We start from the raw sequence: 25,809 nt of genomic DNA, 5'->3' as shown, positions 1-25,809 counted from the left end.
ACAATGACAAGTGACTGTTCATACAACGCCATTTTCGTTCCCTCAACTGGATTTGAAGTGGGTAATATTTCGTAACTACGCCAAGGATCCACCACTGTAATGTTAACTTAGCTCGCTAGCTAACGTTAGCTGCTTCGGACTGGACTCTGTATATCTAACGAGACTTCGTTTTAAGCGTGTTCTCTTGCTCGGTTTGGCGAAACCGTGACATCTGCACGTATGCAGTTGCCACTAGAGTAATATAGTAACAAAACATTTGAAAAGGCGTTTGGGATTTTGAATAGGGACTTGAAGCTGCTTGCTTGCAGTCGCCATTTTGTGTTGTCCCAGGAGGTCTGAAGAGAAGTGGAAAAACGTTGGTGGTTTATAGAACAGATGTAAGGAAACAAGCCGAATTGACATATTTTGTTTGTCTAAAATCTCATCCATAGAGTGAACATTGTTGGTGTATTTCAAGTACAGTATCGTAGCCTTGTTTTCCGTGACAATTTCGCTGCTGCTGTCGATGCTGTACTTTCGTTTTGACTGGTTACCCTCGACTTTGGCATACCGTTAGTATCCTCTGATTAGGGTTAGAACAAGTATTTCACGTATTGATGTTGCCCAGGCCTTGTATTTGTATCCTCAAGTACACACACTTCACTTAATGGGTAATTTATTGGCTACATCTGTCTATATGGTGTTCAGATTGTCATTGAGGCCATGTAAGCTATAGGGCAATTCCAGTGACATAATGATGCTGAGACACAGATTTGTCTCTTAAAATGGATGCCAAACAAAAAAAACAATGATTGCAAAGTTAAACATACAACTCTATGCACAAGAAACACTTAACAATTTCCACAGAAAATTTCATACGTTTACTTGAACTGTACAGATGCAAATTTTGCTCACAGAATGCAAGCACAAACCAGAATTCTGTTACCAAACATTGCATCTGCACAGTTCAAGTAAATTCGTTTGAGTAAAATGTTCTGTGAATATATATTAATATACATATTAAAACTAGTCCAGTATCATTCTGTTACTGTGGAATTGCCCTCAATCTTACTTGCCCTCCTTGAGAAAATCTGCGGGTACTCTCTGTGGTTAAGTAACCATGGTAACTACATCCTTAGCCTAGTTGTGGGAAAACCTCAATGGAGGGGAGTGAGTGGAGGATAAACAAAATCACTTAATTTGAACCTCGTCCTGTTTTAATCATGATTCATTAATCAATAATGATTTACAGTCTTGATTATTACCATGTTATGGTGAAACTATACTAGTCGTCTAATATTAAACAGCTCGTATGGATTTTCTTTCAGTCTCCCTGATGAAATTGTCTGAAAGCAGCTCCTGGAACATTGTTGACTCATCATGACTCCCTTGTATGCCATTCCATAAAAGCCTTTCAGTAGAGCTGTGTCCGGCATACACTACATGACCAAAAGTATGTGGACACCTGCTTGTCAAACATCTCATTCCAAAATCATGAGCATTAATATGAAGTTGGTCCACCCATTTGCTGCTATAACAGCTTCCACTCTTCTGGGAAGGCTTTCCTCTCTGCGGGGACTTGCTTCCATTCAGCCACAAGCATTCGTGAGGTTGGGCGATTAGGTCTGGCTCGCAGTTGGCGGTCCAATTCATCTCAAAGGTGTTCAATGGAGTTGAGGTCAGGGCTATGTGGATGCCAGTCAAGTTCTTCCACACCAATCTCGACAAACCATTTTTGTATGGACTTCGCTTTGTGCTTGGGGGCATTGTCATGCTGAAACAGAAAAGAGCCTTCCACAAAGTTGGAAGCAAAGAATCGTCTAGAACGTCATTGTATTCTGTAGCGTTAAGATTTCCCTTCACTGGAACTAAAAAACATGAAAAACAGCTCCAGACCATTAATCCTCCTCTGACAAATTTTACAGTTGGCACTATGCATTTGGACAGGTAGCGTTCTCCTCGGGTAGCGTTCTCATCACTCCAGAGAACGCATTTCCACTGGTCCAGAGTCTAATGATGGCGAGCTTTATACCACTCCAGCCAATGCTTGATCATGGAAACTAATTTCATGAAGCTCCCGACGAACAGTTCTTGTGCTGACGTTGCTTCCAGAGGCAGTTTGGAACTCGGAAGTGAGTGTTGCTCTCGGGTGCTTTTAGTCAACTGTAAGTGCTGTTATTATATTTATTTATTTTTGCACTCTGCCGTACTGTTCTGTGAGCTTGTGTGGCCTACCATTTCGTGGCTGAGCCGTTGTTGCTCCTAGACGTTTCCACTTCACAGTAACAGCAATTACAGTTGACTAAAAGCAGCTCTAGCAGGGCAGAAATGTGTTGAACTGACTTGTGCCACGTTGAAAGTCACTGAGCTCTTCGGTAAGGCCATTTTACTGCCAATGTTTGTCTATGGAGATTGCATGACTCCCCCTTGCACACCTTTCCTAAAAACAGCAGTCTGATTGGTAGAGCATGGCGCTTGTAACGCCAGGGTAGTGGGTTCGATCCCCGGGACCACCCATACGTAGAATGTATGCACACATGACTGTAAGTCGCTTTGGATAAAAGCGTCTGCTAAATGGCATATATTATTATTTATTATTATATATTATTGCATCATGTGTGTCAATGCCAGGACCAGAGAATGTAGCACTGGGCTGCGTTCAGCATGAAACAACTTTTAGGTTAGTTGAGAATCAGATGTAGGCGTAAATATTATATAGTAGAGTAACACACATGCCTCTTACCTGTAGCGGGTGAATCATGTCAGCTCTACTGGTGACATTTCTATCTGCCATGTCCTTGCACCTTCCTGAATGCGACCCAGATTTGTCTAGATCCTAGGGTCTTTGTGCGTGCGTCATGTTTGAGAGTTTGCTGCCGTCTCTCTCGCTGGTGTTCTCATGGACTGTCCTATCTGTCCTTTTCCCAGGTGTATTCCCCTTTTCCTTATCAGCAGTGTGCTCTGTGATCAATTAGCTGGGTTTGGACCAGCGTCTCTAAGGGGACTCTTCTCTGGATCAGGTGACGGGCCGGGCCACGCGGCACCTCTTTGCTGAATGAGGCCGGAGAGGAAATGCACTCTCGATTAAGGACCTCCACGCAGAGATACACATGTAAGTTTATCATCTAGCGTACTAGTATATTTTCCTCTGGAACTGACTGAGAGAAAAGTATAGCTTCCCTGGCCATGTGTGTAATGTGTACTGGATCGTGTTCAGGGAGAAAGCGTTTCGAATTGAAATGAACAGGGAGGCACTAGGCTAATACCTGCATTTGTCCAATAAAGCCACTGACTGTTGTTAGTGACCCACTGAACAAGACCTAGCTCTGCAGTGGGTGAGTTTCAGTGACGTATATCCATCTAATAACATGGCAGCCTGTGTATGTCTGCTAATGTGACCCTGAGATAGGTGTGTGTGCGTTCCAGTGTTTTGTTTGTTCTTTTGAGTTTCATAATGTTCTTGTGTTCTGAGATGAGTGCCTGGCACAAGGATTTGAAAGGGCTTTGTTTTCCTGGTTTTGTCCCACAGTGTACTATTCTATTTCTGCATCCCCTATCCATCACCTGCCTTATACCCCTCGCCCATGCCCTTACACACGCACACACACAGCTCACACACACTCATACTACAGTCTGGGCATGTAAAAACACACACACCCAGAGCCAGCAGATTGGCTGGCTGGCTGTCCATTCTCTCTCCTCGACCGGGGTCCCTGTTGGTTTTGGCTGCTCTGTTGCCCACATGATTAATGGCCTCTGAAGTCTGAAGGCACTTCCTCCTCCTGGCCCACTCATCTCCTCTGTGTGTGTGCGAGAGATGGTGTTTAATTCTTCTGTGACTTTTTCAATAATTTTTGCTCTGCATTGTTGATAAGTGCTCATAGCAAGCATTTCACTGTAAAGTCTACCGTTGTATTCGACACATCTGACAAATAACATTTGAATTGTGTGTATGTGCCCGAGTGTGTGTGCCTCCACTGCTGTCTCTGCCTCTCCTGCCTTCTGACCCAACCCCCCCATCCCATCCTCCCTAATAATGCAGGAAGCCAGACCCAGGCAGCCCCTTCCTCCCCTCTCCCATCCATGACTGAATGTTGCAGTAAGTGCTCAGTAAGGTAGGGTGATGTCAACATTAGTCCTGTGTGTCTGTTTGTGTGGTGCGCACATAATTGAGCAGTGACCGTCTGGGGTATTGTTTGTAGATTGATGAGGATTTTTTATTTATTTAATACATTTTTTAGAATAAGGCTGTAACTTAACAAAATATAGAAAAAGTCAAGGAGTCTGAATAATTTCCGAAGGCACGGCTTTTGCCCAGGTCCGAAAGCAATAGGGTGCCATTTGGGACGTATCCCCAGCCTCTATGAATCTGGAGCTTTGTCACTTTGGCAGCTGCTGTATTGTCCCTGTGTAGGGGTGCGTATGGCACGTGGATAGTCTGGGAGGAGGGGGTGGGGCGTGCTGCTTGGAAGACAGTGTCTGTAGTACAGAAGAGGTCCTAGAGAGGTTTGAAATGGCACCCTAATCTCTAAAGTGCATTACTTTGGACCAGTGTATACTTTTGTCCAGAGCCCTATGTTACCATAATCTTTGTGTAGTGCACTACTTTTGACCATCACTCTATGGGCCCTGGTCAAAGTAGTACACTATATAGGAAATTTGCTGAATTGGCAAAAGCACAGGAATGCCCCTGTCTGTGTCTGTGCGTGTTTGTCTACCACTTTTTGTAGCCTAGGCTAAATCTAAGCCATCCGCAACCATAATAGCTTCATTATTTTATAAAAAGTTCAACCTGCTTTTTTAAAATGCAATAATCATTGATCTGACTTTCAAGTCTATTCATGAAAATGCCCATTTTGTTATAAAGTTAAGCAGAACCATGCATAATGCACATTCACTAATAATGGCTAACTTGTTGTAGCACTGCAGGCATTATAGAACATCAACACAGGTCTCAAAATCAATCTCTCAAGCGCATACCCACGTGCTAGTGAGCAGCCAGCTAATCTTTCTATTTCAAGTTTAGCCAACTTGGATCTATTTGCTAACTGACAAGGTAGAACAGTTGAATTGTTATGAACACACCCTTGTGTCCGTCCTCAACTGTTTGAACAGCATACTAGCCTGTCCACTTTGTTCAGATGTTGAAATCAAGTGGCCTACCTTATTTCTCAGATTGAGAACCAGTTGCCAGTTCCTTATAAAATTGTGCTTTATGCTTATTGCAGATTTTGTGTGTATAAATGGGAAGGAGCACATGGCACAGGTGGAGATGTGACCAAAAAGACATCTCGAGCTTGATTCTTGCGATACAGGCATTTGGAATATCACGCTAAACATACATTTGAATTAATTTGATGTATCGCCCATCGCTACCTGATTCTCCTTTGACCATTGAAATGCGCAGTCTAATTGTGTAGGTGTTAAGAAACAAATATGAAGATATTTATATACACAGCCCTGATTGGCTGATAGGATGGTCTAGAGCCCATCCCCCTTACTCAGAAGAACAGTCATTGGTCTATTATAATCCGATCACATTGTGATGTAATGATGTGGAACAAAAGTTCCATTCCACACGAAAAGGCTGAAATTCCAAGCCTTTTTTTCCTCCAAGCATCTTACACAAAATGGCACATCATAATTTTCACAATTTCAGACTCTTATTTCAACCTCGATGTAGAAATAAAAAATTTAAAAAACATGTTTTTTTAACTGCACTGCCCCTTTAAAGTGTGTGTGTTTAGTGCGGTGGGGGTGATTGATCTGCGCATGTGCCAACACCAGTAGCGCAAGCTTAATATGTCCAAACTCAGAATCAAATAGTATTTGCAAAAATAACATGGTAACTGTGCTAACTGTGATAAAACAACAATTGGGTTGCCGATTTTCTGCTTTGATCACAAGTCCCATCAGGTAGCCTGATTTCAGATGTTATATAAACAGGATTTTTAGAGAGATTGTTCTTCTTGCAAAGCATGTAAATGTTTTAATTGAAGTAATATTTGAATTTGATTCTCCACAATCGTATTATTGTGTGCATGTAACCGTGCTCTCTTTCTCTCCCTTCCTCTATCTCGCTTTCCATCTCTTTCTTTGCCTCTCGCTCTCTCTTTCTCGCTCTCTTTCTCTCTGTCTCGCTTGCTCTTGCATAACACACATTAATCACGTGATTTAGGTCAATTGAACAGTGAACAAATGGTCTGACAGACAACGATATCTCTTCCACACAATACATTTCTACCTGAACATTTGTTCTGTGACGTTGCACCCCCCTGAACATAGCCTTGATCTGTGCATCAGAGCCATGAGGTAAAGGTGTCGTTCAGTTGGTTGAGCTCAGTCTACTTCTCAGGGTTTTAGTTAGCTGTTAATACCCGGCTTTTGTCCATTTAAAAATAATGGAAAAGACGATAAATACAATTGGCACAGGCCACATGTCAGGGAGAAGAAGAAAAAAAAATTTTTTTTTTCATTTTTATGAAGCTTAGACCAACTGGTTGTATGAATTTGGGATCTACCGTCCCAGAGTCTGTTTAGGCTATTTCTTTCTCGACAAGCTGACCAATAGAATATGTAAAGTTTTCTACTATGGTGGATAGTAGGTTGACATAGCTGACATACTCTTGTCTATACCAAAATAAATACAATTATTCATAATATGCTAATAAAACATGATTTGGCCACAGAGGATCATTAGCTTCCCCTAGCCTTCAAAATAAATGTTTTGCCTACAGTCACATTGCTTACTATCGGAAGGAAAGGCAGTGCACGCAATTGGTGCAGCACATGCTGCAAATAGCAAATATATTATTGAGTTGCACCTGTCAGTGAAAAGTATAGGCCCAGCCAGGCATATGGCAATATTTCCAAATTAAATTGAGGGATAACATAGTTTGGAAAGCAAACGGCTATTGTTGTAAAGAAAATACAAAGAAAATACACTGAACTAAAAAAAGGACACATGTCAAAAAACTTCATTGGGCGAACAACAGTAGGCCAGCGGAGTGCATCAGCCATATCCCCGGTGAGTCCGCACAGCGTATCTTCACTCTCATTGTTGGGTCAGTGCCACTGTTTGTCTCCCCTTCCCGTAGGCCTATTATATGGACAACGTCATTTTTACTGATCTGTTGGTCAGTGTCAGCACTGTAGGCTACCCGGTAATCTAATCTACTTATCACATTACGAATAGTAGGCTATCTTACACCAGTCTGCAAATGCGATGATTCATGGAATGCTTTATTATACAGATGCATTTTTATGGGGAAAATTTGCTTCACCAAACAACTCAGGCTTTGCCTATTCATAGGCTAGTGATTTTTCTGTTCCTTACAAGTCTTGTTGGCTGAGGAAAAGTTAATGTGGTCAGTTATTTTAACATCTTCAAGGTGCAAGGAAAGGACACACATCCTTGCATCCTCGACTTGAATGTTCTGTTAAGATGAATCACCATAATCTAAATGTGATTTCTGTCATTCTGATTAGGATGGACACCCTAATTGGGTTACGGACCCAATGCATATGGGCCCGGTAAATTTCTCAAATGTCCTGTAATTTAAAATGTTGCTGGTCAAGTGTCTGGTGCCACATTTTCATAACTGAAACCCTGGTACTACTGTACCCTCAGACACCCCGGTCTTAATTACAGCACAGCAGGCTCTCACACTTTCTGTCATGCCCTCCCTTAATTTTCTCTCTTGCTTTCTCTCTCCAGTTGTATGTGACGTGGTCTCTTGTCATCATGTTATATTTGGTAAGACAGTAGTTACGAGGTACGCTCCACACACTGATTGGTGTCATTTTAATGGGTCATGATGAGGTGAATCACTGTTTCTGGAGACAGATGGCTGGCTGGTTTACGGGAGGGGGGGATTATTAACTGACTTCTGGAGAACGCTGTAGCTGTGTGTGTCACACTCTCTCCCGCAAACACACACAGCCTTGAATGAAATGACTACTTGCTGACAAGTGTTTTATTATGCTCGTAAAGCAAGGGATGCCTTTCTGTTAACTTGTGTGGGAATTCCATTATTCCACAGTATATTGTTGGGCAGTATGTTTGAACAGCCTGTCTCGTGCCAAATTTCTCCCCCGTGTCTGAGTTGATATCAGTTTATGGGAGATGAATATCCACTGTTTCAAGCAGGATTTATTTCAGCCAGCGGCGCCGTCTCTGGCCAATGTTTTTATAGGCCTTCCTATTGGCCGTGGAGACAAAATGTTGGTTGTTTGAAAGCTAATTTGTTGCAATTCTACACATTTTGCCACGGTTTACACTGTGTTCTTATGCTACATACTTTATCTCGCTAAAGTTTACTCTGAATGTTTTACCATCCCAAAATGTGTTATTTGCAATTTAGCAGTGGCGGCCCGCTGGCCTTGTGAAAAAGGAATGGATGGCTCGATCCTCCCCTTCTGATAGCACTGTCTTACATATCTCTCTCTCCCTCTCATTGTTTCTCTTCTTTCTCTCTCTGCATTGACAAAAGCCTGGCCGGCGCGGATGCTTTTGTTTTGGCCTAGTCTAGACGTGCTGCGTGAGTGTGCGCGTGCAGCAGCAATGTGGTGGTGAGGGAGGGATGTAGGGAGAAGGAGGGAGAGCAATAGATAAGGTAGCTCTTGGTTTGGTGGGGGTAAGCAGGCTTTGGTTCACAAGATCAGCCCGAAAGGAGAACAGCAAGTGGGGGAGGGGCAGGGTGTTATGGAGGGAGGGAAGGAGGGTGGTGTGCCAAAGGTGTGGAGGGAGAGAGAGAGGGAGGGACCTCAAGCTATTGATGGGGAAAAGAGAAGGGAGGGGTGGAGGGAGAGGGAGGGGTAACAAGCTGTGGGCTGAGACTAACACTCAATGAGGAAGCGAAACTGCCGAGCCATTTTCAGCGTTGAATAACCACCGCACGCCGCTTGCTGTGTGTGTGCTTGAGAGAGAGAAGAGCTACGAGAGAAAGGAAAGAAGCAAGCTCTCCTGGATATTTTTTTTTTACCGGAGCCCTCTCCTTCCTTTCGCCCTCTTACTGCTTGTGAGGGGGGAGGCCAGGGTGGACACACAATGGGGCGAGGAGCCTGTGGCTACTGGGCCGTTGTATTGCTGCTGAGAGGGGGAGGGGGTCGAGCGAAGGAGACCGGCACACACAGCTAACTCAGCCAGCCGGCTCCAGCCAGGCCTCAACAGGCTCAATCTTACCCTGCTCCCTGGCCCTTTTCTGTTTTTTGTGTTTGTTTTTTTCAAGGAATACCCCTCACTTTAACCTGGATCTATGGATTAATCGTGTGTGGATTATTTTTTATGGATTTTGTGAAACTGATTTATATTGGAACCTTGAAAATAACCGATTTCTCTCTTCCTGTGTTTGTGGGAAAAGGAGCGAAAGGGAGACAAAACTTCTCCTGTTTTCTTTTTTTGCTTTGTGTTGAGGGAAGCTTCTAGATGGATTACAAGATGCATGCTAAGTCTAACGATCTGCTGGATTTTCAGACTCTGGATGCCCTCTTGGAAAAAATTGCACATTATTCTTCTGTCTCTGTGAAAAGGTAACGTTTGGCAGATAGAGATTTTTTTTAAATATATATATATATATATTCCCTCGTGTTTCCCATTCAAGATTTTACTGAGCTACAGTTGATAGGAGGAAATCAGTCAATTTAAATCAATTCATTAGGCCCTAAACTTATGGATTTCACGTAACTGGGAAAACACATGCATCTGTTGGTCATTGTTGTCCTTAGCTTATACCTGCTTATAACCCCACTGCGACCATGGGGCACTCTGTTCACAACGTTGACATCAGCAAACCGGTTACCAACCCGACGCCATACAAGTGGTCTGCAGTTGTGAGGCCGGTTGGACGTGCTAACAAATTCTCTACCGTAAGAGAAATGAACATTACATTATCTGGCAACAGCTCTGGTGGACATTCCTGCAGTCAGCATGCCAATTGCACACTCCCTCAACAGTTGACATTTGTGGCATTGTGTTGTGACAAAACTAAACCTTTTTAGTTACCTTTTATTGTTCCCAGCACAAGGTGCACCTCTGTAATGATCATGCTGTTTAATCAGCTTCTTGATATGCCACCCCTATCACGTGGATAGATTATCTTATCTTGGCAAAGTAAAAATGCTAACAGGGATGTAAGCAAATTTGTGCAAAAAAAATCTGAGAGAAATAAGCTTTATGTGCGTATGCAACATTTCTAGGATCTTTTAATTTCAGCTCATGAAACATGGGACCAACACTTCACAGGTTGCGTTTTTTATTTTTTATTCAGTGTACATAAACTAAGCTTACAGCTTACATTTGTACTGTATTAAGGCCACCTAATCTAAAATGTGGAACTGAAATGGAAATCTCCATTTTACAGAGATAGGTCTTTGTAGACATCAAATATTACTTATTAATGTGTCATTTTCTCTGAAGTAGCCTATTAGTTGAAAGCCTGTGAAATCATTGGTTTTGGAGGATTGCATTGTTTGCCACCATTCTGCCAGTAACTCTCCTGAAGGGCGATAGGTGTGTGGGGGAGGGGGGTTACAGAGAGAGTGGGTTGTATCTGTGGCAGCAGGGCTATTTTCTGGGGGTAATGTATCCTGATTCCTGGAAATGCCTTGGTGAATGAATCAGCCCTGTGAGTTCAGCCTGTGAGGAAGGGAGGGAGAAAGAGAGCAAGGGGGTTCCTTTATCTCCAGTTCTCTGTGTTTTGTTTACAAAGTGACTCAGTGAATCGTATGTGAGCGTCATCACTCTCTTCTCTCCAGTCTTGGTGTGTGTTCTCCTCACCCCTTCGTCCTGGCTTTTTGTCCACTTTTAACAGATTATTTTGTCTATTGAAATTTTGCTCCTGTTGAGCACCACCCTGTGTGTTTGGTGCACCTAGATGCAAAGTCAGAGATGAGTGTTTCACCACAGTGTTCTGTGACTTCGACCAAACACAACCAACCTGGTTAATGTAGGCTTGTGACCAGCAGCAGTGTGTGTGTGTTAGGGTTGGCTGATATACTATATGATAATATTGAGTATTGGTGATATTTGAACTTGACAAATCAAAACTGTGCAGTTTTACCAGTATGTATCAATATGAAGTCTAAATGAATAAAGCCTCTTTTTTTTTTTTTTGTCATACGTGTATTTTTTTTAATGAGAAGGCAACTATACTATCATAAATAAGCACAGTGGAATTATTTTTGTCATCAACAATGCAAAATGATAATATCAGATATCCGCAATATTTGGAGTAGCATATCATGGAATAGGTCTCCCCAAATATCACCCAACCCAAGTGTGTGCGCATGTGTGTGTGTGGTGTTGAGTCACTCAGAGGAAGCCTGCTTGCCTCTACAGAGCCCCACAGTACACACAGCCAGTAGAGAGAAGGAGGACTTTGAACAGTCAGACATTACGCATGCTTCTGACTCAGTTTGGTTCCCTTAAAAAAATGGGTTTAGGTTCCATGAATGGTATGCCAGATGCGTGCATGAGCCTGCATGCATGTAGGTGAGAGTAGTGCTCAGCTGACGTGAGAGGTGAGGCAGTTTGCCTCCCAAATGGCACTGCCTCCCTGGTCCACAGTAGTTCCATATGTAAGGCAGGATTCCCCAACTGGTGGTCTGCGAGTGGTTTTAATTTGGCCCCCCAAGTTTCCAAATATTGTTGTTGCATTGACATTGTTGGAAATAAAAACACCAGGAGATCACCAATTGATTTTAATTCAGCAATTAACAAGGTTTGAAATAATTGTTTTAGTCAAATATTACATATGTTTGGGCTACTTGTGGTCAATTTGCAGTATACTAATTATTTGTAATTATGTTCTGGCCCCTTAACCATCCGCTCAATACAAAAATGGTCCCCCGGCTGAATCTAGTTGACGATCCCTGATGTAGGGAATGGGGTGTTATTTGGGACAAAGACGTAGCCTAAATCCCGGCCAGGCTGACCGAAAGCATGCTGTGCCCATTACGGACCCCCACTGGGTGAAGATGTGACAGTTCACTCCACTGTCTGACGCACAACATACTTTAGACGGAAAGAGTTCAAATGAAATAGGCTAGACCCATTAGTCTATATAGGCTGTGTGTTTCCCTCAACATCATTAAACCAATAGTTTATTTATCCAATGTTTCAGTATGATAAAATTCAGATTTTTGTCGCATAAATAACTAACTACAGTTTGTGTCCAAATATGAAATTCCAGAATGATGAGTACTTTTGATTGCTGACTGCTGGGTCTAGCGCACGGTTCTGACTGTCTGCCTGGTTGCTGACCTGCCTATACTGTGCCCCTCCCCTCTCTCCGTCCCTCGCTAGCTTGCTATGAAAGCTGCGAGTGTTCTCTGAAGTACGGCAACTAATCAGTCTCCTCCGTTCCAAAAGTAAAGTATCTTAGGAGTCGATTGAATGTTAACAGGTAGAAATGGTGGTTGACACTGGGAGTTGACGTGCAAGGGGTCATGGAATCAGTTATTTTTGGAGTCTACTCTTCATCACTGTTTAAGTTGGAAACATGGCAGAGGAAGGCAAGTGACAGCAGTGAAGTCATGTTTGGCAATACAGTGATGTAAAATGAGAAGGTAATGCAAACTTTGCAAGGTGGAATTGAGGTAAAGTAATAGTAGTACAGGTGCAATGCTTAACCATCTGAAACAGATGCACCGTAAGACCCAAACCAATGTTGGCAGCAGCACCGCTGCGTTGTGAATTCACATAAGGAATTTTTGTGGAATAACTATGTAAAAATGTGTTTTGCTGTTTAAACATCAACTTTCTTTGTGGCCACTTCTCTAGTCACAAGTAGTCCACTTTTTTTTTTGCCATTTGGCACCTACTTGTAGCTGCATGTCTCTTACTGTACTGTTGTGTAGAGTGGGATCCTCTGGCCAACTTTCCTACTGGCTGCAGCTACCTTTCCTCCCCAGGTGTTTTTAAATGTTTTATTTGACTTTTTATTTAACTAGGCAAATCAGTTTAGAACAAATTCTTATTTACAATGACGACCTAAACCGGCCAAACCTGGACGACGCTGGGCTAATTGTGTGCCGCCCTATGAGACTCCCAATCACGGCCGGTTGTGATACAGCCTGGATTTGAACTCGGGTCTTTGTAGTGACGCCGCGAGCACTGAGATGCAGTGCCATAGATCGCTGCGCCACTCGGGAGGAAAACGTGAATGATTATTTACTTTCTAGATGGAATAGATTAGCCTAGTAGATACAGTACATCTATTTTGTAACCTGACATGAGGCGTGTGTGTCCCAAATGGCACCCTATTCCCTATGACGCTAGTCAAAAAGTAGGCACTATATAGGGAATAGCGTGCCGTTTAGGACAAGATTTCCCTTTTCAAGTGACGGTCACTGATAGATCCTGATTTCCTGGCTACGACTAGGCCCCTTGATAACCAGAGCCGCCTCCTTCCCTCTCTCCCAACATTCCTCGGCAGTCTGTGGTGATCTATGTCCAGGTCAAAGGTCAACTGTTGTTCCAGAGCCCAGAACGATAGGGGGTGTGTGGTAAGACACGCACATCGGTAGGCAGGAAGTCACAACTCTTGTTGGAATCTGCATCTGCTGAGTCATATTTACAAAGTGCATCAGAGTAGGAGACAGTGCTGATCTCGGATAAGGTCCCCCCCATCCATATAATCGAAAACTGATCCTAGATCAGCACAGCAACACTCCAACTCCTGAGACTTTTCGTGAATACGGGCCCTGGTGTTGTTGCCCTTTGGACCGCAGCAGGAAAGAATCAGAGCGATTTATGTATTTATGCTGTTTTCTTTTGAAGTGTGGTCGTGTAATGCACCAAGACTGAGCCCCGCCCCCCTAGTGACCAAACAGTTTAATCACAATGGATGTGTTTTGGCCATCAAGCATTGGTCAGCGGCTTTGTCAGCTTCTCAATTAGCCACTTCTATTCCTGGTGAATGTCTTTTTGACATATACATGTCCATTGTCTGTTGGACTACCAGTCTGAAAAGGTTCCTGTTGCCAATTCAAACCAAACGATTTGCTGTCACTTATGTGAAGTAGGAAGGTGAGAAAGGACCCAAGTAGACCTGATTAGGGAACACGTCTCAAATGGCACCCTATTCCCTATAGTGCGCTACTTTTGAACTGGTCAGAAGTAGTGCAATACATAAGGAATAGGGTGCCATTTGGGATGCAACATATGTGTAAAAAGTGTGGGGGGGGGTAAACATCTAAATAAACATCTCTTCAAACATGGGAAACTGCAGTAAAACCTGGTGAAAACCAACAGGACTTGTGTTGCATCTTTGCCTGAGCTAATCGTGTTTGCTCTCCATCTTATCTGGTCAGATAGGTTCAATCAGCAGTTAGTTGAGGGTTTAAGTAATCACACTGAACTAGACCCAATAGTGGAGCAATAGCACACAGTGGGGATAAATTGTGTACTTTGTACTGTGTGTGTGTCCCTGGATTCCCTGATTGTTGCCTGGCTGTTGTGAACCATCTGGTGGTTATGTTTGTGTGTGCTGGTATACGTCGGCAGATTCCTAGTCCCAGAAAACACTCCATCCCGGCCCAGCCTGTTGTTGTGGCTAGCTAGAAGCTACCTAACGAACACATTGCTACACTCTGTCCCTGTAGAGGGAGCCCTCCTGTCTGTCCCTGACCTGTCAGTCTGTACTTGCCACAGACACCTCCCCAATATCTGTCCTCCTGTGTCTAGGAGCTGGGTGGTGTTCTTCTGTTTATAGCAGGGAGGGAACTGTCCTGGATTTGTCCATTATGTCCAATGAGGAGATTTTAAAATGTTTTCTGCGTGCCCCAATAAACAAGAACGACCCTGTTCTTTGCGGAGGGCCTGTCAGTTTCTTCGTTATGTCTGCTGCTACTGCTGCTTGGTCCTATTGTCTGTCCCGGTCAACCTCTTTTGTACCTCCACCTCAGTTGAGCACACACACTGTACAACACACACTGTCTGTACCACCCAAATGTATTCCCAGAGGAGCCCCAGCTTCTCCCTCCTTTAAAGTTGCATTGTACCAAAGCCACCACTGTCCCAATCTGCTTTCCTCTAGGGAGTTATGTGGATCTTTGTCTCTTAATGCAGGCTGCTATTCGGTCATCAGCAGCAGCTCTGTCCTGTAACATGTCTAGCATTATATTCAGGAAGTTTGTACTCTGTTTATAAGAAACGTTCAATTAAACGTTTTGGGTGGTGCTTTGACCCGGGTGGGAAGGCAAGTAGCAGACAAGTTAAAATTCCTCTTTCCTGTTGTCATCCCATACAGAGGCCAGTCAGTGTGTGGGTGTGTTTCCTCCAGGGAGGCCTTGGCAGTGATCATGTGCTTGGTTAACTGCTAACTTCTCAGAAAGGTGACTCATCAGGAAGGTGGTTAGTTCGAGAGAGGTCCACACACTAGTGTGTGCAACTGGCCAGAGTTCTAAACTAAAACCCCTCATGATCAATAATTTATGGTATGGCACATTGCTACACTTTGCTGTGTCTTTGTACTCTGTCTCCAACACACTGGCCTTGTGACGTAGTAGCCCGGGAGGGGCAAGGACAAGAAGGGGAGAGGCAAGATGAGGCTTGGGAACACTAGGTTCCACCAGCAGCCAGATGATGCCAAATGTACCACACACACACACACAGACAATCTTCCACATCCTGAAACACTCCAGAGACCAGAGATTTCCAAGGAATGGAATAGTCTGTTTCTTACAAGGGACCCGCATAAACCATTACAGCAACACACACAAGCCCTGCCAAAACTCCAGTGATGGCCAACCACTAACCCACCACTGATCTCTCTCACACACACAGGGTTGGGGTCAATTTCAGTTTTAGTCCATTCAGAAAGTAAACCAGAATTGGAACTAGTATAGTTTCAGTATAATCCTTGAATTGACAGGAATGTAAATGGGATTAACCCCAACCCTGACAGCCTTTTTATTTGTATTTTTTTAAGTTTTATGAAGGGCTGGGGGGAGGACCGAAGGCCTGTGTCCCCTTTTTGGACTCAAGAGATTTTTGCGTTTTTGTACACCTTGTAACTGCCATTTCCTCCAATCCAGAGCAAAAAATAAACCTTATATTTGTTTTTATTTTACACAAAGTGGAGCAACGCCTCTCTTGCATTCTTTGGGGAGAACCCTGAAACCTGTAAGGTCAGAGCTCAGAACAGGGATGGTTGATCTTCCTGCAATCCACCAACTCACAGAACACATCTAGTTTAGGTGCGGTAATTGAATGTGGGATCATGATGATGACGACGACGCAGGTTTTTTTGTGGTTCGGTTTTGGGGCATGATGGTAGCGCTGGAATGATAAACCGAAAATTAGACACACATTGCCTTCCTCTTACTGATGCATTTAGCATACGTTTTGTAATTTTATGTGATTTTAGTTTCCCAACGTTCTTCTAGATTGTTCTAAAACCATTATTTGTTCAACAGTAATGGCCTGTGCATTATGTTGAATCCTGCCATGAAAGTGTCTACCTGTTCTTGTTTCGCTGTAGGCTGCTATATGAGCGAGCCACTCACACCCCTTCCCCCGCTGCGCACGGAGAAGGGGGAGATGCATCATGAGAAGCACAACCATATGACCGTTGCGCAAAATGCAATTGCGGAGAAAAATACAGTTTTCAAAGCAACTACTGTATTAGTTATAGTGAGGTGTCATATCTTTCTGTGAGTATATAATTTAGTTCTCCCCTTAATATTATTATTATTATAATATTGCGTTCATGGCACCATTTTACAACCGGAGTAGGGATTGTTTTTTCCTCTGACATGCACTGTCAACTGTGGCAGCTTACATAGGGACCTTTCCAAATCATGGCCAATCAATTGAATGTACTACAGTTGTTGAAACATCTCAAGGATGATCAATGGAAACAGGATGCACCTGAGCTCAATTTTGAATACTTATGTAAATAAGTAAGTAAATAAGTAAATTTGTTTTTTATACATTAAAAAAAAATGTATATACTGTTTTTGCTTCATCATTATTGGGGATTGTGTGTAGACAGAGGATTTTAAAATTTGAATCCATTTTAGTATAAGGCTGTAATGTAACAAAATGTGGAAAAAGAGAAGGGTTCGAAATATTTACTGACTGCACTAGGACAACTTTAGATTTCACTATCTCATACTCAATGGTTTTGAATTTTTCGAAGTTTAAGCAGGGATGTTCTCTGTCTTCGGCCATGCAGGGCTCTCGCAAAAGTGATGTCCTCGTTGTGAAATGATCAACTTTACTCTATCTAATGATGGCCATATAGACTGACTGTTTAAAGCAAAACTACCTAAACTATTGCTGACAGTGAACCTGAACGATCAAAATCAAATGTTATTTGTCTCATGCGCCGAATACAACCTTACAGTAAAATGCTTACTTCAATCAACAAACAAGCCCTTAAGTAACAATGCAGTTAAGAAAAATACCTTAAAAAATATATAACAAATAATTGAAGAGCAGCAGTAAAATAACAAAGCAAGGCTATATACAGGGCGTACCGGTACAGAGTCAATGTGTGGGGGCACCGGTTAATTGAGTTAGTGACTGCAAATTAAATATATTGTAAGCCCCCTTAAGCAGGTAGGCTATTAGCCTGATGAGATTTCTCTGGTAGTTTACTTTTTTATTAAGGTGAAACTATTTTCAACAGAGTATAGATAACAGTAGATAACAGTAGCCTACCTAGCAAATTTCAAATGTTGGATCAATGGCTGCACTTGCATGCAGTTCGAAACTGAAGGAGAGGACTCATATTATATCAGTTGTTACAAGAGATTCAATTTTGAGAAGGTAGAAAATACAACGTGAACCGGCCATTTGTATCTTAACCTCTTGATTCTAGCCATCCCGGACCCGGGATCGTGAATACAAGCCTCAAGCTCATTACCATAACACAACGTTAACTATTCATGAAAATCACAAATGAAATGAAATAAATATATTTGCTCTCAAGCTTAGCCTTTTGTTAACAACACTGTCATTTCAGATTTTCAAAATATGCTTTTGAATCATAGCTAAACAAGCATTTGTGTAAGAGTATTGATAGCCTAGCATAGCATTTAGTCTAGCATTCAGCATGCAACATTTTCACAAAAACAAGAAAAGCATTCAAATAAAATCATTTACCCTTGAAGAACTTCAGATGTTTTCAATGAGGAGACTCTCAGTTAGATAGCAAATGTTCAGTTTTTACAAAAATATTATTTGTGTAGATAAATCGCTCCGTTTTCTTCATTACGTCGCGAACCTTTTTTCCAAATTAACTCCATAATATCGACAGAAACATGGCAAACGTTGTTTAGAATCAATCCTCAAGGTGTTTTTCACATATTTGATGATAAGTCATTCGTGGCAATTTAGTTTCACCTCTGAAGAAATGGAACGCGCATGGACCTGGAGATTACGCAATAATTTTGACGCAGGACACCGGGCGGACACCTGGTAAATGTAGTCTCTTATGGTCAATCTTCCAATGATATGCCTACAAATACGTCACAATGCTGCAGACACCTTGGGGAAACGACCGAAAGGGCAGGCTCATTCCTGGCGCATTCACAGCCATATAAGGAGACATTGGAACACAGCGCCTTCAGAATCTGGGGCATTTCCTGTATGAAATTTCATCTTGGTTTCGCCTGTAGCATTAGTTCTGGTGCACTCACAGACAATATCTTTGCAGTTTTGGAAATCGTCCGAGTTTTTTCTTTCCAAAGCTGTAAATTACATGCATAGTCGAGCATCTTTTCGTGACAAAATATCTTGTTTAAAACGGGAACGTTTTATATCCAAAAATGTAAATCTATCTGGAAGAAGTTAAACATTTTGAATCGGGGACCGATACATATTGGTGAATCGTTACATCCCATGCCTTTCGGAGTTTAGCAGCTGTAGCAGAGTCACCCACAGAGTCACCCACAGAGTCACCCACAGAGTCACGCAAAGGGGAGGGTATATTACTGGAAACATTCAAAGTTTACCAGTAAACTACTGTTCATTTTGTTAACTTTCAAGGAATATATGCAATTTTATCAGATTACTTTTATTGGCTTTTTTTGGGTACTCCAGGTAATCACAGCTGTCTGTAATTATCTCTGTCCCTCTGTGGCTTTATCACGTCTTTAAAATATATATCTTTTTTTTAAAGCTGTATAACATAATCCTAAATATATAAACCATTAATTTATTGAATATCATTGCGGGTTTCAGTGTTCTTTTTTTGCACACCTTTTATTTGTTTTATTTTGTCTTTGTTGTACATGTTTTAGGACCAAACTGATGGCTGTTGTGGAAAAAAAGACAGTTGGAAGAGCTGTTTTCTCTTGAACCTGACAGTCTATCCACTAGAAGCTCATGGACAATATGGGCACAGATAGAAAAATATATACAATATATGAAAAGGTTATTCAAGTATAAATGACCAAAGTTGCCATAGATTACCTGTTACTTACCAAAATGACTGAAGATTCCGGTAACTGGTAAATTAGAGGGAGCTTTGCCACCCTATACAGTGGGGCAAAAAGTATTTAGGCAGCCACCAATTGTGCAAGTTCTCCCACTTAAAAAGATGAGAGGCCTGTAATTTTCATCATAGGTAGACTTCAACTATGACAGACAAAATGGGGGGGGGGGGGGTCCAGAAAATCACATTGTAGGATTTTTTTATGAATTTATTTGCAAATTATGGTGGAAAATAAGCATTTGGTCACCTACAAACAAGCAAGATTTCTGACTCTCACAGACCTGTAACTTCTTCAAGAGGCTCCTCTGTCCTCCACTCGTTACCTGTATTAATGGCACCTGTTTGAACTTGTTATCAGTATAAAAGACACCTGTCCACAACCTCAAACAGTCACACTCACCCACAGAGTCACCCACAGAGTCACTTTGGCCAAGACCAAAGAGCTGTCAAAGGACACCAGAAACAAAATTCTAGACCTGCACCAGGCTGAGAAGACTGAATATGCAATAGAAGCAGCTTGGTTTGAAGAAATCAACTGTGGGAGCAATAATTAGGAAATGGAAGACATACAAGACCACTGATAATCTCCCTTGATCTGGGGCTCCACGCAAGATCTCACCCCGCGGGGTCAAAATGATCACAAGAACGGTGAGCAAAAATCCCAGAACCACACGGGGGGATCTAGTGAATGACCCGCAGAGAGCTGGGACCAAAGTAACAAAGCCTACCATCAGTAACACACCATGCCGCCAGGGACTCCAATCCTGCAGTGCCAGACGTGTCCCCCTGCTTAAGCCAGTACATGTCCAGGCCCGTCTGAAGTTTGCTAAAGAGCATTTGGATGATCCAGAAGAAGATTGGGAGAATGTCATATGGTCAGATGAAACCAAAATGGAACTTTTTGGTAAAAACTCAACTCGTCGTATTTGGAGGACAAAGAATGCTGAGTTGCATCCAAAGAACACCATACCTACTGTGAAGCATGGGGGTGGAAACATCATGCTTTGGGGCTGTTTTTCTGCAAAGGGACCAGGACGACTGATTCGTGTAAAGGAAAGAATGAATGGGGCCATGTATCGTGAGATTTTGAGTGAAAACCTCCTTCCATCAGCAAGGGCATTGAAGATGAAACGTGGCTGGGTCTTTCAGCATGACAATGATCCCAAACACACCGCCCGGGCAATGAAGGAGTGGCTTCGTAAGAAGCATTTCAAGGTCCTGGAGTGGCCTAGCCAGTCTCCAGATCTCAACCCCATAGAAAATCTTTGGAGGGAGTTGAAAGTCCGTGTTGAGAAACTTTTGTTATTGACCAAATACTTATTTTCCACCATAATTTGCAAATAAATTCATTAAAAATCCTACAATGTGATTTTCTGGAAAACATTTTATCATTTTGTCAGTCATAGTTGAAGTGTACCTATGATGAGAATTACAGGCCTCTCTCATCTTCTTAAGTGGGAGAACTTGCACAATTGGTGGCTGACTAAATACTTTTTTGCCCCAATGTATGTCTGACAGAGATGCTAATGACTGTCTCTGTCTCTGTCCCACCCTCTTCTCCCAGAGAGCCTAGTGAGGAGTGCAATGGAATCATCGGTGCTCTCTCAGTGGAGTCGTCCGCGCCGCCGTCGAGACTAAACAACTGGTGTCCCGCGGCCTCCGCCGCCCCTACCCCAACCCTTACCCCTGCTCCAGCCCCTGTGCCCGAGCCCCCAGTCACCTCTGCAAGAATGGGGGACGGCCTGGATGCAACCACAGTGCAGATGTCTTCGTCGGGCAGCAGTAGTAGCAGCCAGGGGGGGCAGCCCCAGCCATCCACCTACGTTCCAACCGTGCCAGAGTTTAACCCGCCGCCCCCGGAGTACGTCAACTCATCGCAGCCCAAGCGGCAGACAAACCAGTTGCAGTACCTGCTGAAGGTGGTGCTGAAGACCCTGTGGAAGCACCACTTCTCCTGGCCCTTCCAGGCACCCGTCGACGCCGTCAAACTCAACCTACCGGTGAGTGTTGTGTTTCTGCCTGCCTGGCTGTCTCGCTATATGGACTAGAAAAGGAGAAACGTACGACCTGAAAATAGTCTTATTTAATTCAAAAGTTGAATTCACTAAATATTCTTCAGAGCAGGTTTGGGTTGGAGTGTAGCCTGCTTTAGACCTCTATCCTGACTACCCATCCACATTGCCCTGACCAGACGACTAGTGTTTCTTCCCCACCATGAGTCTTTTCTCCCTGGTATTTTATAAAATGACCGTTCTGATTGGTCCCAGATACTGAAGGGTTGGGCCAGAGCCATTATTGGCTTTGATACTCTGATTGGTTAGTGACATTGATGAATTTGTGTTGTACAACGCCCCTCATTTTGACATCAGCACAATTTTTTGGGGGTGGCAGTTTCAGACTAAATAAATGTATGCAGTGGAATTAATTTCAGGATGAATCATCAGGCAAATTAATTGCATTTCTATTTATCAAATCAGTTGTAGACCAACAGTGAAATGCTTTCTTAACGTCTCTGGGACCGCTCGGGACGTGAGCGTCCCACCTCTCAACAGCGAGTGAAACTGCAGGGCGCCAAATTCAAAACAACAGAAATCCCATACTTACAATTCCTCAAACATAGAAGTATTTCACACCATTTTATAGATAAATTATCGTTAATCCAACCACCGTGTCCGATTTCAAAAACGCTTTTCGGCGAATGCACAACATATCATTATGTTAGGTCAGCAACTAGTCACAGAAAGCATTCAGCCATTTTCCAACCAAAGAGAGGAGTCACAAAAAGCAGAAATATAGATAAAATTAATCACTAACCTTTGGCCATCTTCATCAGATGACACTCATAGGACTTCATGTTTCACAATGCATGTATGTTTTGTTCAGTAAAGTTCATATTTATATACAAAAATCGGAGTTTACATTGGCGTGTTACGTTCAGTAGTTCTAAAACATCCGGTGATTTTGCAGAGAGCCACATCAATTTTACAGAAATACTCATAATAAACATTGATAAAAGATACAAGTGTTATGAATGAAATTTTAGATCCACTTCTCCTTAGAACTACCCCTCCCGGATCCAGGAGAATTGTCATCAATTGACACTAATTAGCATAACGCAACGGACAAAAAATATTACTAGAAAATATTCATATTCATGAAATCCCAAGTGAAATATAGTGAAACACAGCTTAGCCTTTTGTTAATCACCCTGTCATCTCAGATTTTGAAATTATGCTTTACAGCCAAAGCAAGACAAGCATTTGTGTACGTTTATCAATAGCCTAGCATAGCATTATGTCCAGCAAGTAGTAGGCACCTTGGTCACGAAAAGCAGAGCTTTCTAAATAAGAGTCCCTTCCTGATTGAATTTTTCTCAGGCTTTCGCCTGCAATATCAGTTCTGTTATGCTCACAGACAATATTTTTACCATTTTGGAAACTTTAGTGTTTTCTATCCTAAGCGGTCAATTATATGCATATTCTAGCATCTTGTCCTGACAAAATAGCCCGTTTACTTTGGGAACGTTATTTTTTCCAAAAATGAAAATGGTGTCCCCTATTTTCAAGTTAATGCAACCGCTGTGTCAGATTAAAAAAAATAAAAAATATATTTAAAAAACTGAAAAAGCACACCATGCTATAATCTGAGTAGAGCGCTCAGAGCCCATACATATGTCTGCCATGTGTAGTCAACATTAGTCAGAATAGCATTATAGCATACCTTTGATAATCTTTATCAGAATGCACTCCCAGGAATCCCAGTTCCACAATAAATGTTAGTTTTTTTTCAATAATGTCCATTTATGTCAAAATAGCTCCTTTTGTTAGCGCGTTCAGTCCAGTAATCCACATTTATAAAGCGCGTTCACTAGTTTCAGACAAAGTCAAAAAAGCTTCGTTACAGTTAGTAGAAACACATCAAACGATGTATAGAATCAATCGTTAGGATGTTTTTAACATAAATCTTTAACATAAATGTTCCAACTGGACAATTCCTTTGTCTTCAGAAATGAAGTGGAACGTAGCTACCTTTCACGTGAGTGCGCGAGACTGAGCCTGTGGCACTCTGCCAGACCACTCACTCAAAGAGCTCTTACGAGCCCCTCCTTTAGAGTAGGAGCATCAAACAAGTTTCTAAACACTGTTGACATCTAGTGGAAGCCGTAGGAAGTGCAAAATGACCAATATCCCACTGTGTATTCGATAGGGGCTGAGTTCAAAAACGACAAACCTCAGATTTCCCACTTTCTGGTTGGATTTTTCTCAGGTCTTTGCCTGCCATATGAGTTCTGTTATACTCACAGACATCATTCAAACAGTTTTAGAAACTTCAGTGTTTTCTATCCAAATCTACTAATTATATGCATATTCTAGCTTTTATGGCTGAGTAGCAGGCAGCTTAATTTGGGTACGCTTTTCATCCAAAATTCCCAATACTGCCCCCTACCCCAAAGAAGTTAGTGGTCCTTTTCCAACTATTTTAATGTTACGGGGCCTTTTCTAACAGAGTTAAGATGAAGAACAATGTTTTTTGTGTGTGTTTGTGTATGTGGGGGGGTGGTGACACGAGGAATAAATACACAATGGATAATGAGAAACAATGAGTCCAAGTAACATGGCTATATACAGGGAGTACCAGTACCAAGTTGATGTACAAGGTAATTAAGGTTGCGATGTACATTCATTGACCAGTTTATTAGGGACACCATCTAGTACCGACTCGGACCCCTGTTTACCTCCAGAACAGCCTGAATTATTCAATCGTTGCTCAATTGGTATCGAGGGGCCTAACGTGTGCCAGCAAAATATTACACCACCGCCACCAGCCTGTACCGTTGACATCATGCTGCATTGGGGCAATGGATTCATGCTGCTTACATTAAATTCTGACTCAGCAATCAGCATGACGCAACAGGAACCGGGATTCGTCAGACCAGACAATGTTTTTCCACTTCGGTTGTTCAGTGTTGGTGATTGCGTGCCAATTGGAGCCGCTACTTCCTGTATTTAGCTGATAGGAGTGGAACACTGTGTGGTTGTCTGCTGCAACAGCCCATCTGATGAATTGTGCGTTCCGAGATGCTGTTCTGCCCACCACTGTTGTGCTGTGCTGTTAATTACCTGTTTTTGTCCCTCCTGTTAGCTTGCACGATTCTTGCCATTGTCTTATGACCTCGTCAACGAGCTGTTTTTGCACCCAGGACTGCTGCTGACTGGATTATTTTTTTAAATATTTTTTGTCGCAGTATTCTCTGTGAACCCTAGACACTGGCGCGCTTGAAAAGCCCAGGAGGCCGGCCGTTTCTGAGGTTTCTGGAACTGGCGCGCCTGGCACCGATGATCATGCAACGCTCCAAGTTGCTTAGGTCACTCGTTTTGACCATTCTAACATTAAATCAAACAGTAACTGGATGCATGTCTGCGTGATATATGTAGCAAGCCACGGCCATGTGACTCACTGTCTGCAGGAGCGAACCAATTTTATGAATTGGGTATTCCTAATAAACAGGCCAGAGTGTAGGTAGGAGTGAAGTGACTGTGCAACGGGATAGATAATAGACAGTAGCGTGTGTGTGTGTGTGTGGCGTCAGTATGCATGTGTGCACATGCTGTTTGTGTTATGTCTGTGTGTTATGTCAGTGTATGTCCATAGTCGGTGCATGACAGTTGGTGCAAAAAAGGGTAAATGCAGGTTGTCTGAGTAGCCATTTGATTAGCTATTTAGCTGACTTGTTTAGTTGTGTTATGGCCTGGGGTAGAAGCTGTTAAGGGTCCTGTTGGTTCCAGACTTTGTGCACTGGTACCTCTTTCTTTGCGGTAGCAGAGAGAACAGTCTATACTATTTCCAGTGAGTGCTAGTTTTCCCTTTTCTAGGTCACACCCTTACAACTCTGCAGAGCTTTTTTTTTACATGAAGTATTGAGTTGATTATTGATTCTACTAGTGTTTCTATGTGTGGCTGTGCCACCCAAGCACCCAACATGCACACTTGGCAGATTCCTCTGTCTGGCTGCGACTGTCTTGTTTTAATTGAATTGTACTTCAAAAATGAAATAAAATGTTTTTCAGGACTACTACAAGATTATTAAAGTTCCTATGGATATGGGAACAATCAAGAAGCGACTTGAGAACAGCTACTACTGGAACGCCCAAGAATGTATTCAAGATTTCAACACCATGTTCACCAACTGCTACATTTACAACAAGGTAACGATGCAGTAATGCACTGTATCTGTTGTCAACCACCACCATAGAAATATAATCTATAGAAAGGGCTTGGAACCACTAACCCTGACAATTTGAATGAGGTGGTTAATTTTATGACCACCACACCCCATATTGTTAGTATCAGCGACATATACAGTGCCTTGCGAAAGTATTCGGCC

At 42.5% G+C, this 25,809-nt stretch overlaps 1 protein-coding gene across 1 annotated transcript in view; it reads left to right on the top strand.

Annotated features, from left to right (window-relative positions):
- Positions 1–8,815: 8,815 nt before the first annotated feature.
- The window catches only part of LOC124016331 (bromodomain-containing protein 4-like), a 42,867-nt gene continuing 25,873 nt past the window's right edge, over positions 8,816–25,809 (top strand). Inside the window, 3 exon segments of the mRNA XM_046331882.1 lie at positions 8,816–9,510; positions 20,989–21,424; positions 25,493–25,630. Of these exon segments, the coding sequence (XP_046187838.1) occupies positions 9,407–9,510; positions 20,989–21,424; positions 25,493–25,630 (678 nt within the window). The 5' untranslated portion in view covers positions 8,816–9,406.

The sequence above is a fragment of the Oncorhynchus gorbuscha genome, linkage group LG26 (genome assembly GCF_021184085.1).
Source record: "Oncorhynchus gorbuscha isolate QuinsamMale2020 ecotype Even-year linkage group LG26, OgorEven_v1.0, whole genome shotgun sequence".
Classification (NCBI taxonomy): domain Eukaryota; kingdom Metazoa; phylum Chordata; class Actinopteri; order Salmoniformes; family Salmonidae; genus Oncorhynchus; species Oncorhynchus gorbuscha.
The sequence above is the reverse complement of the archived record's forward strand: the minus strand, read 5'-3'. Positions and strand labels throughout refer to the sequence as shown.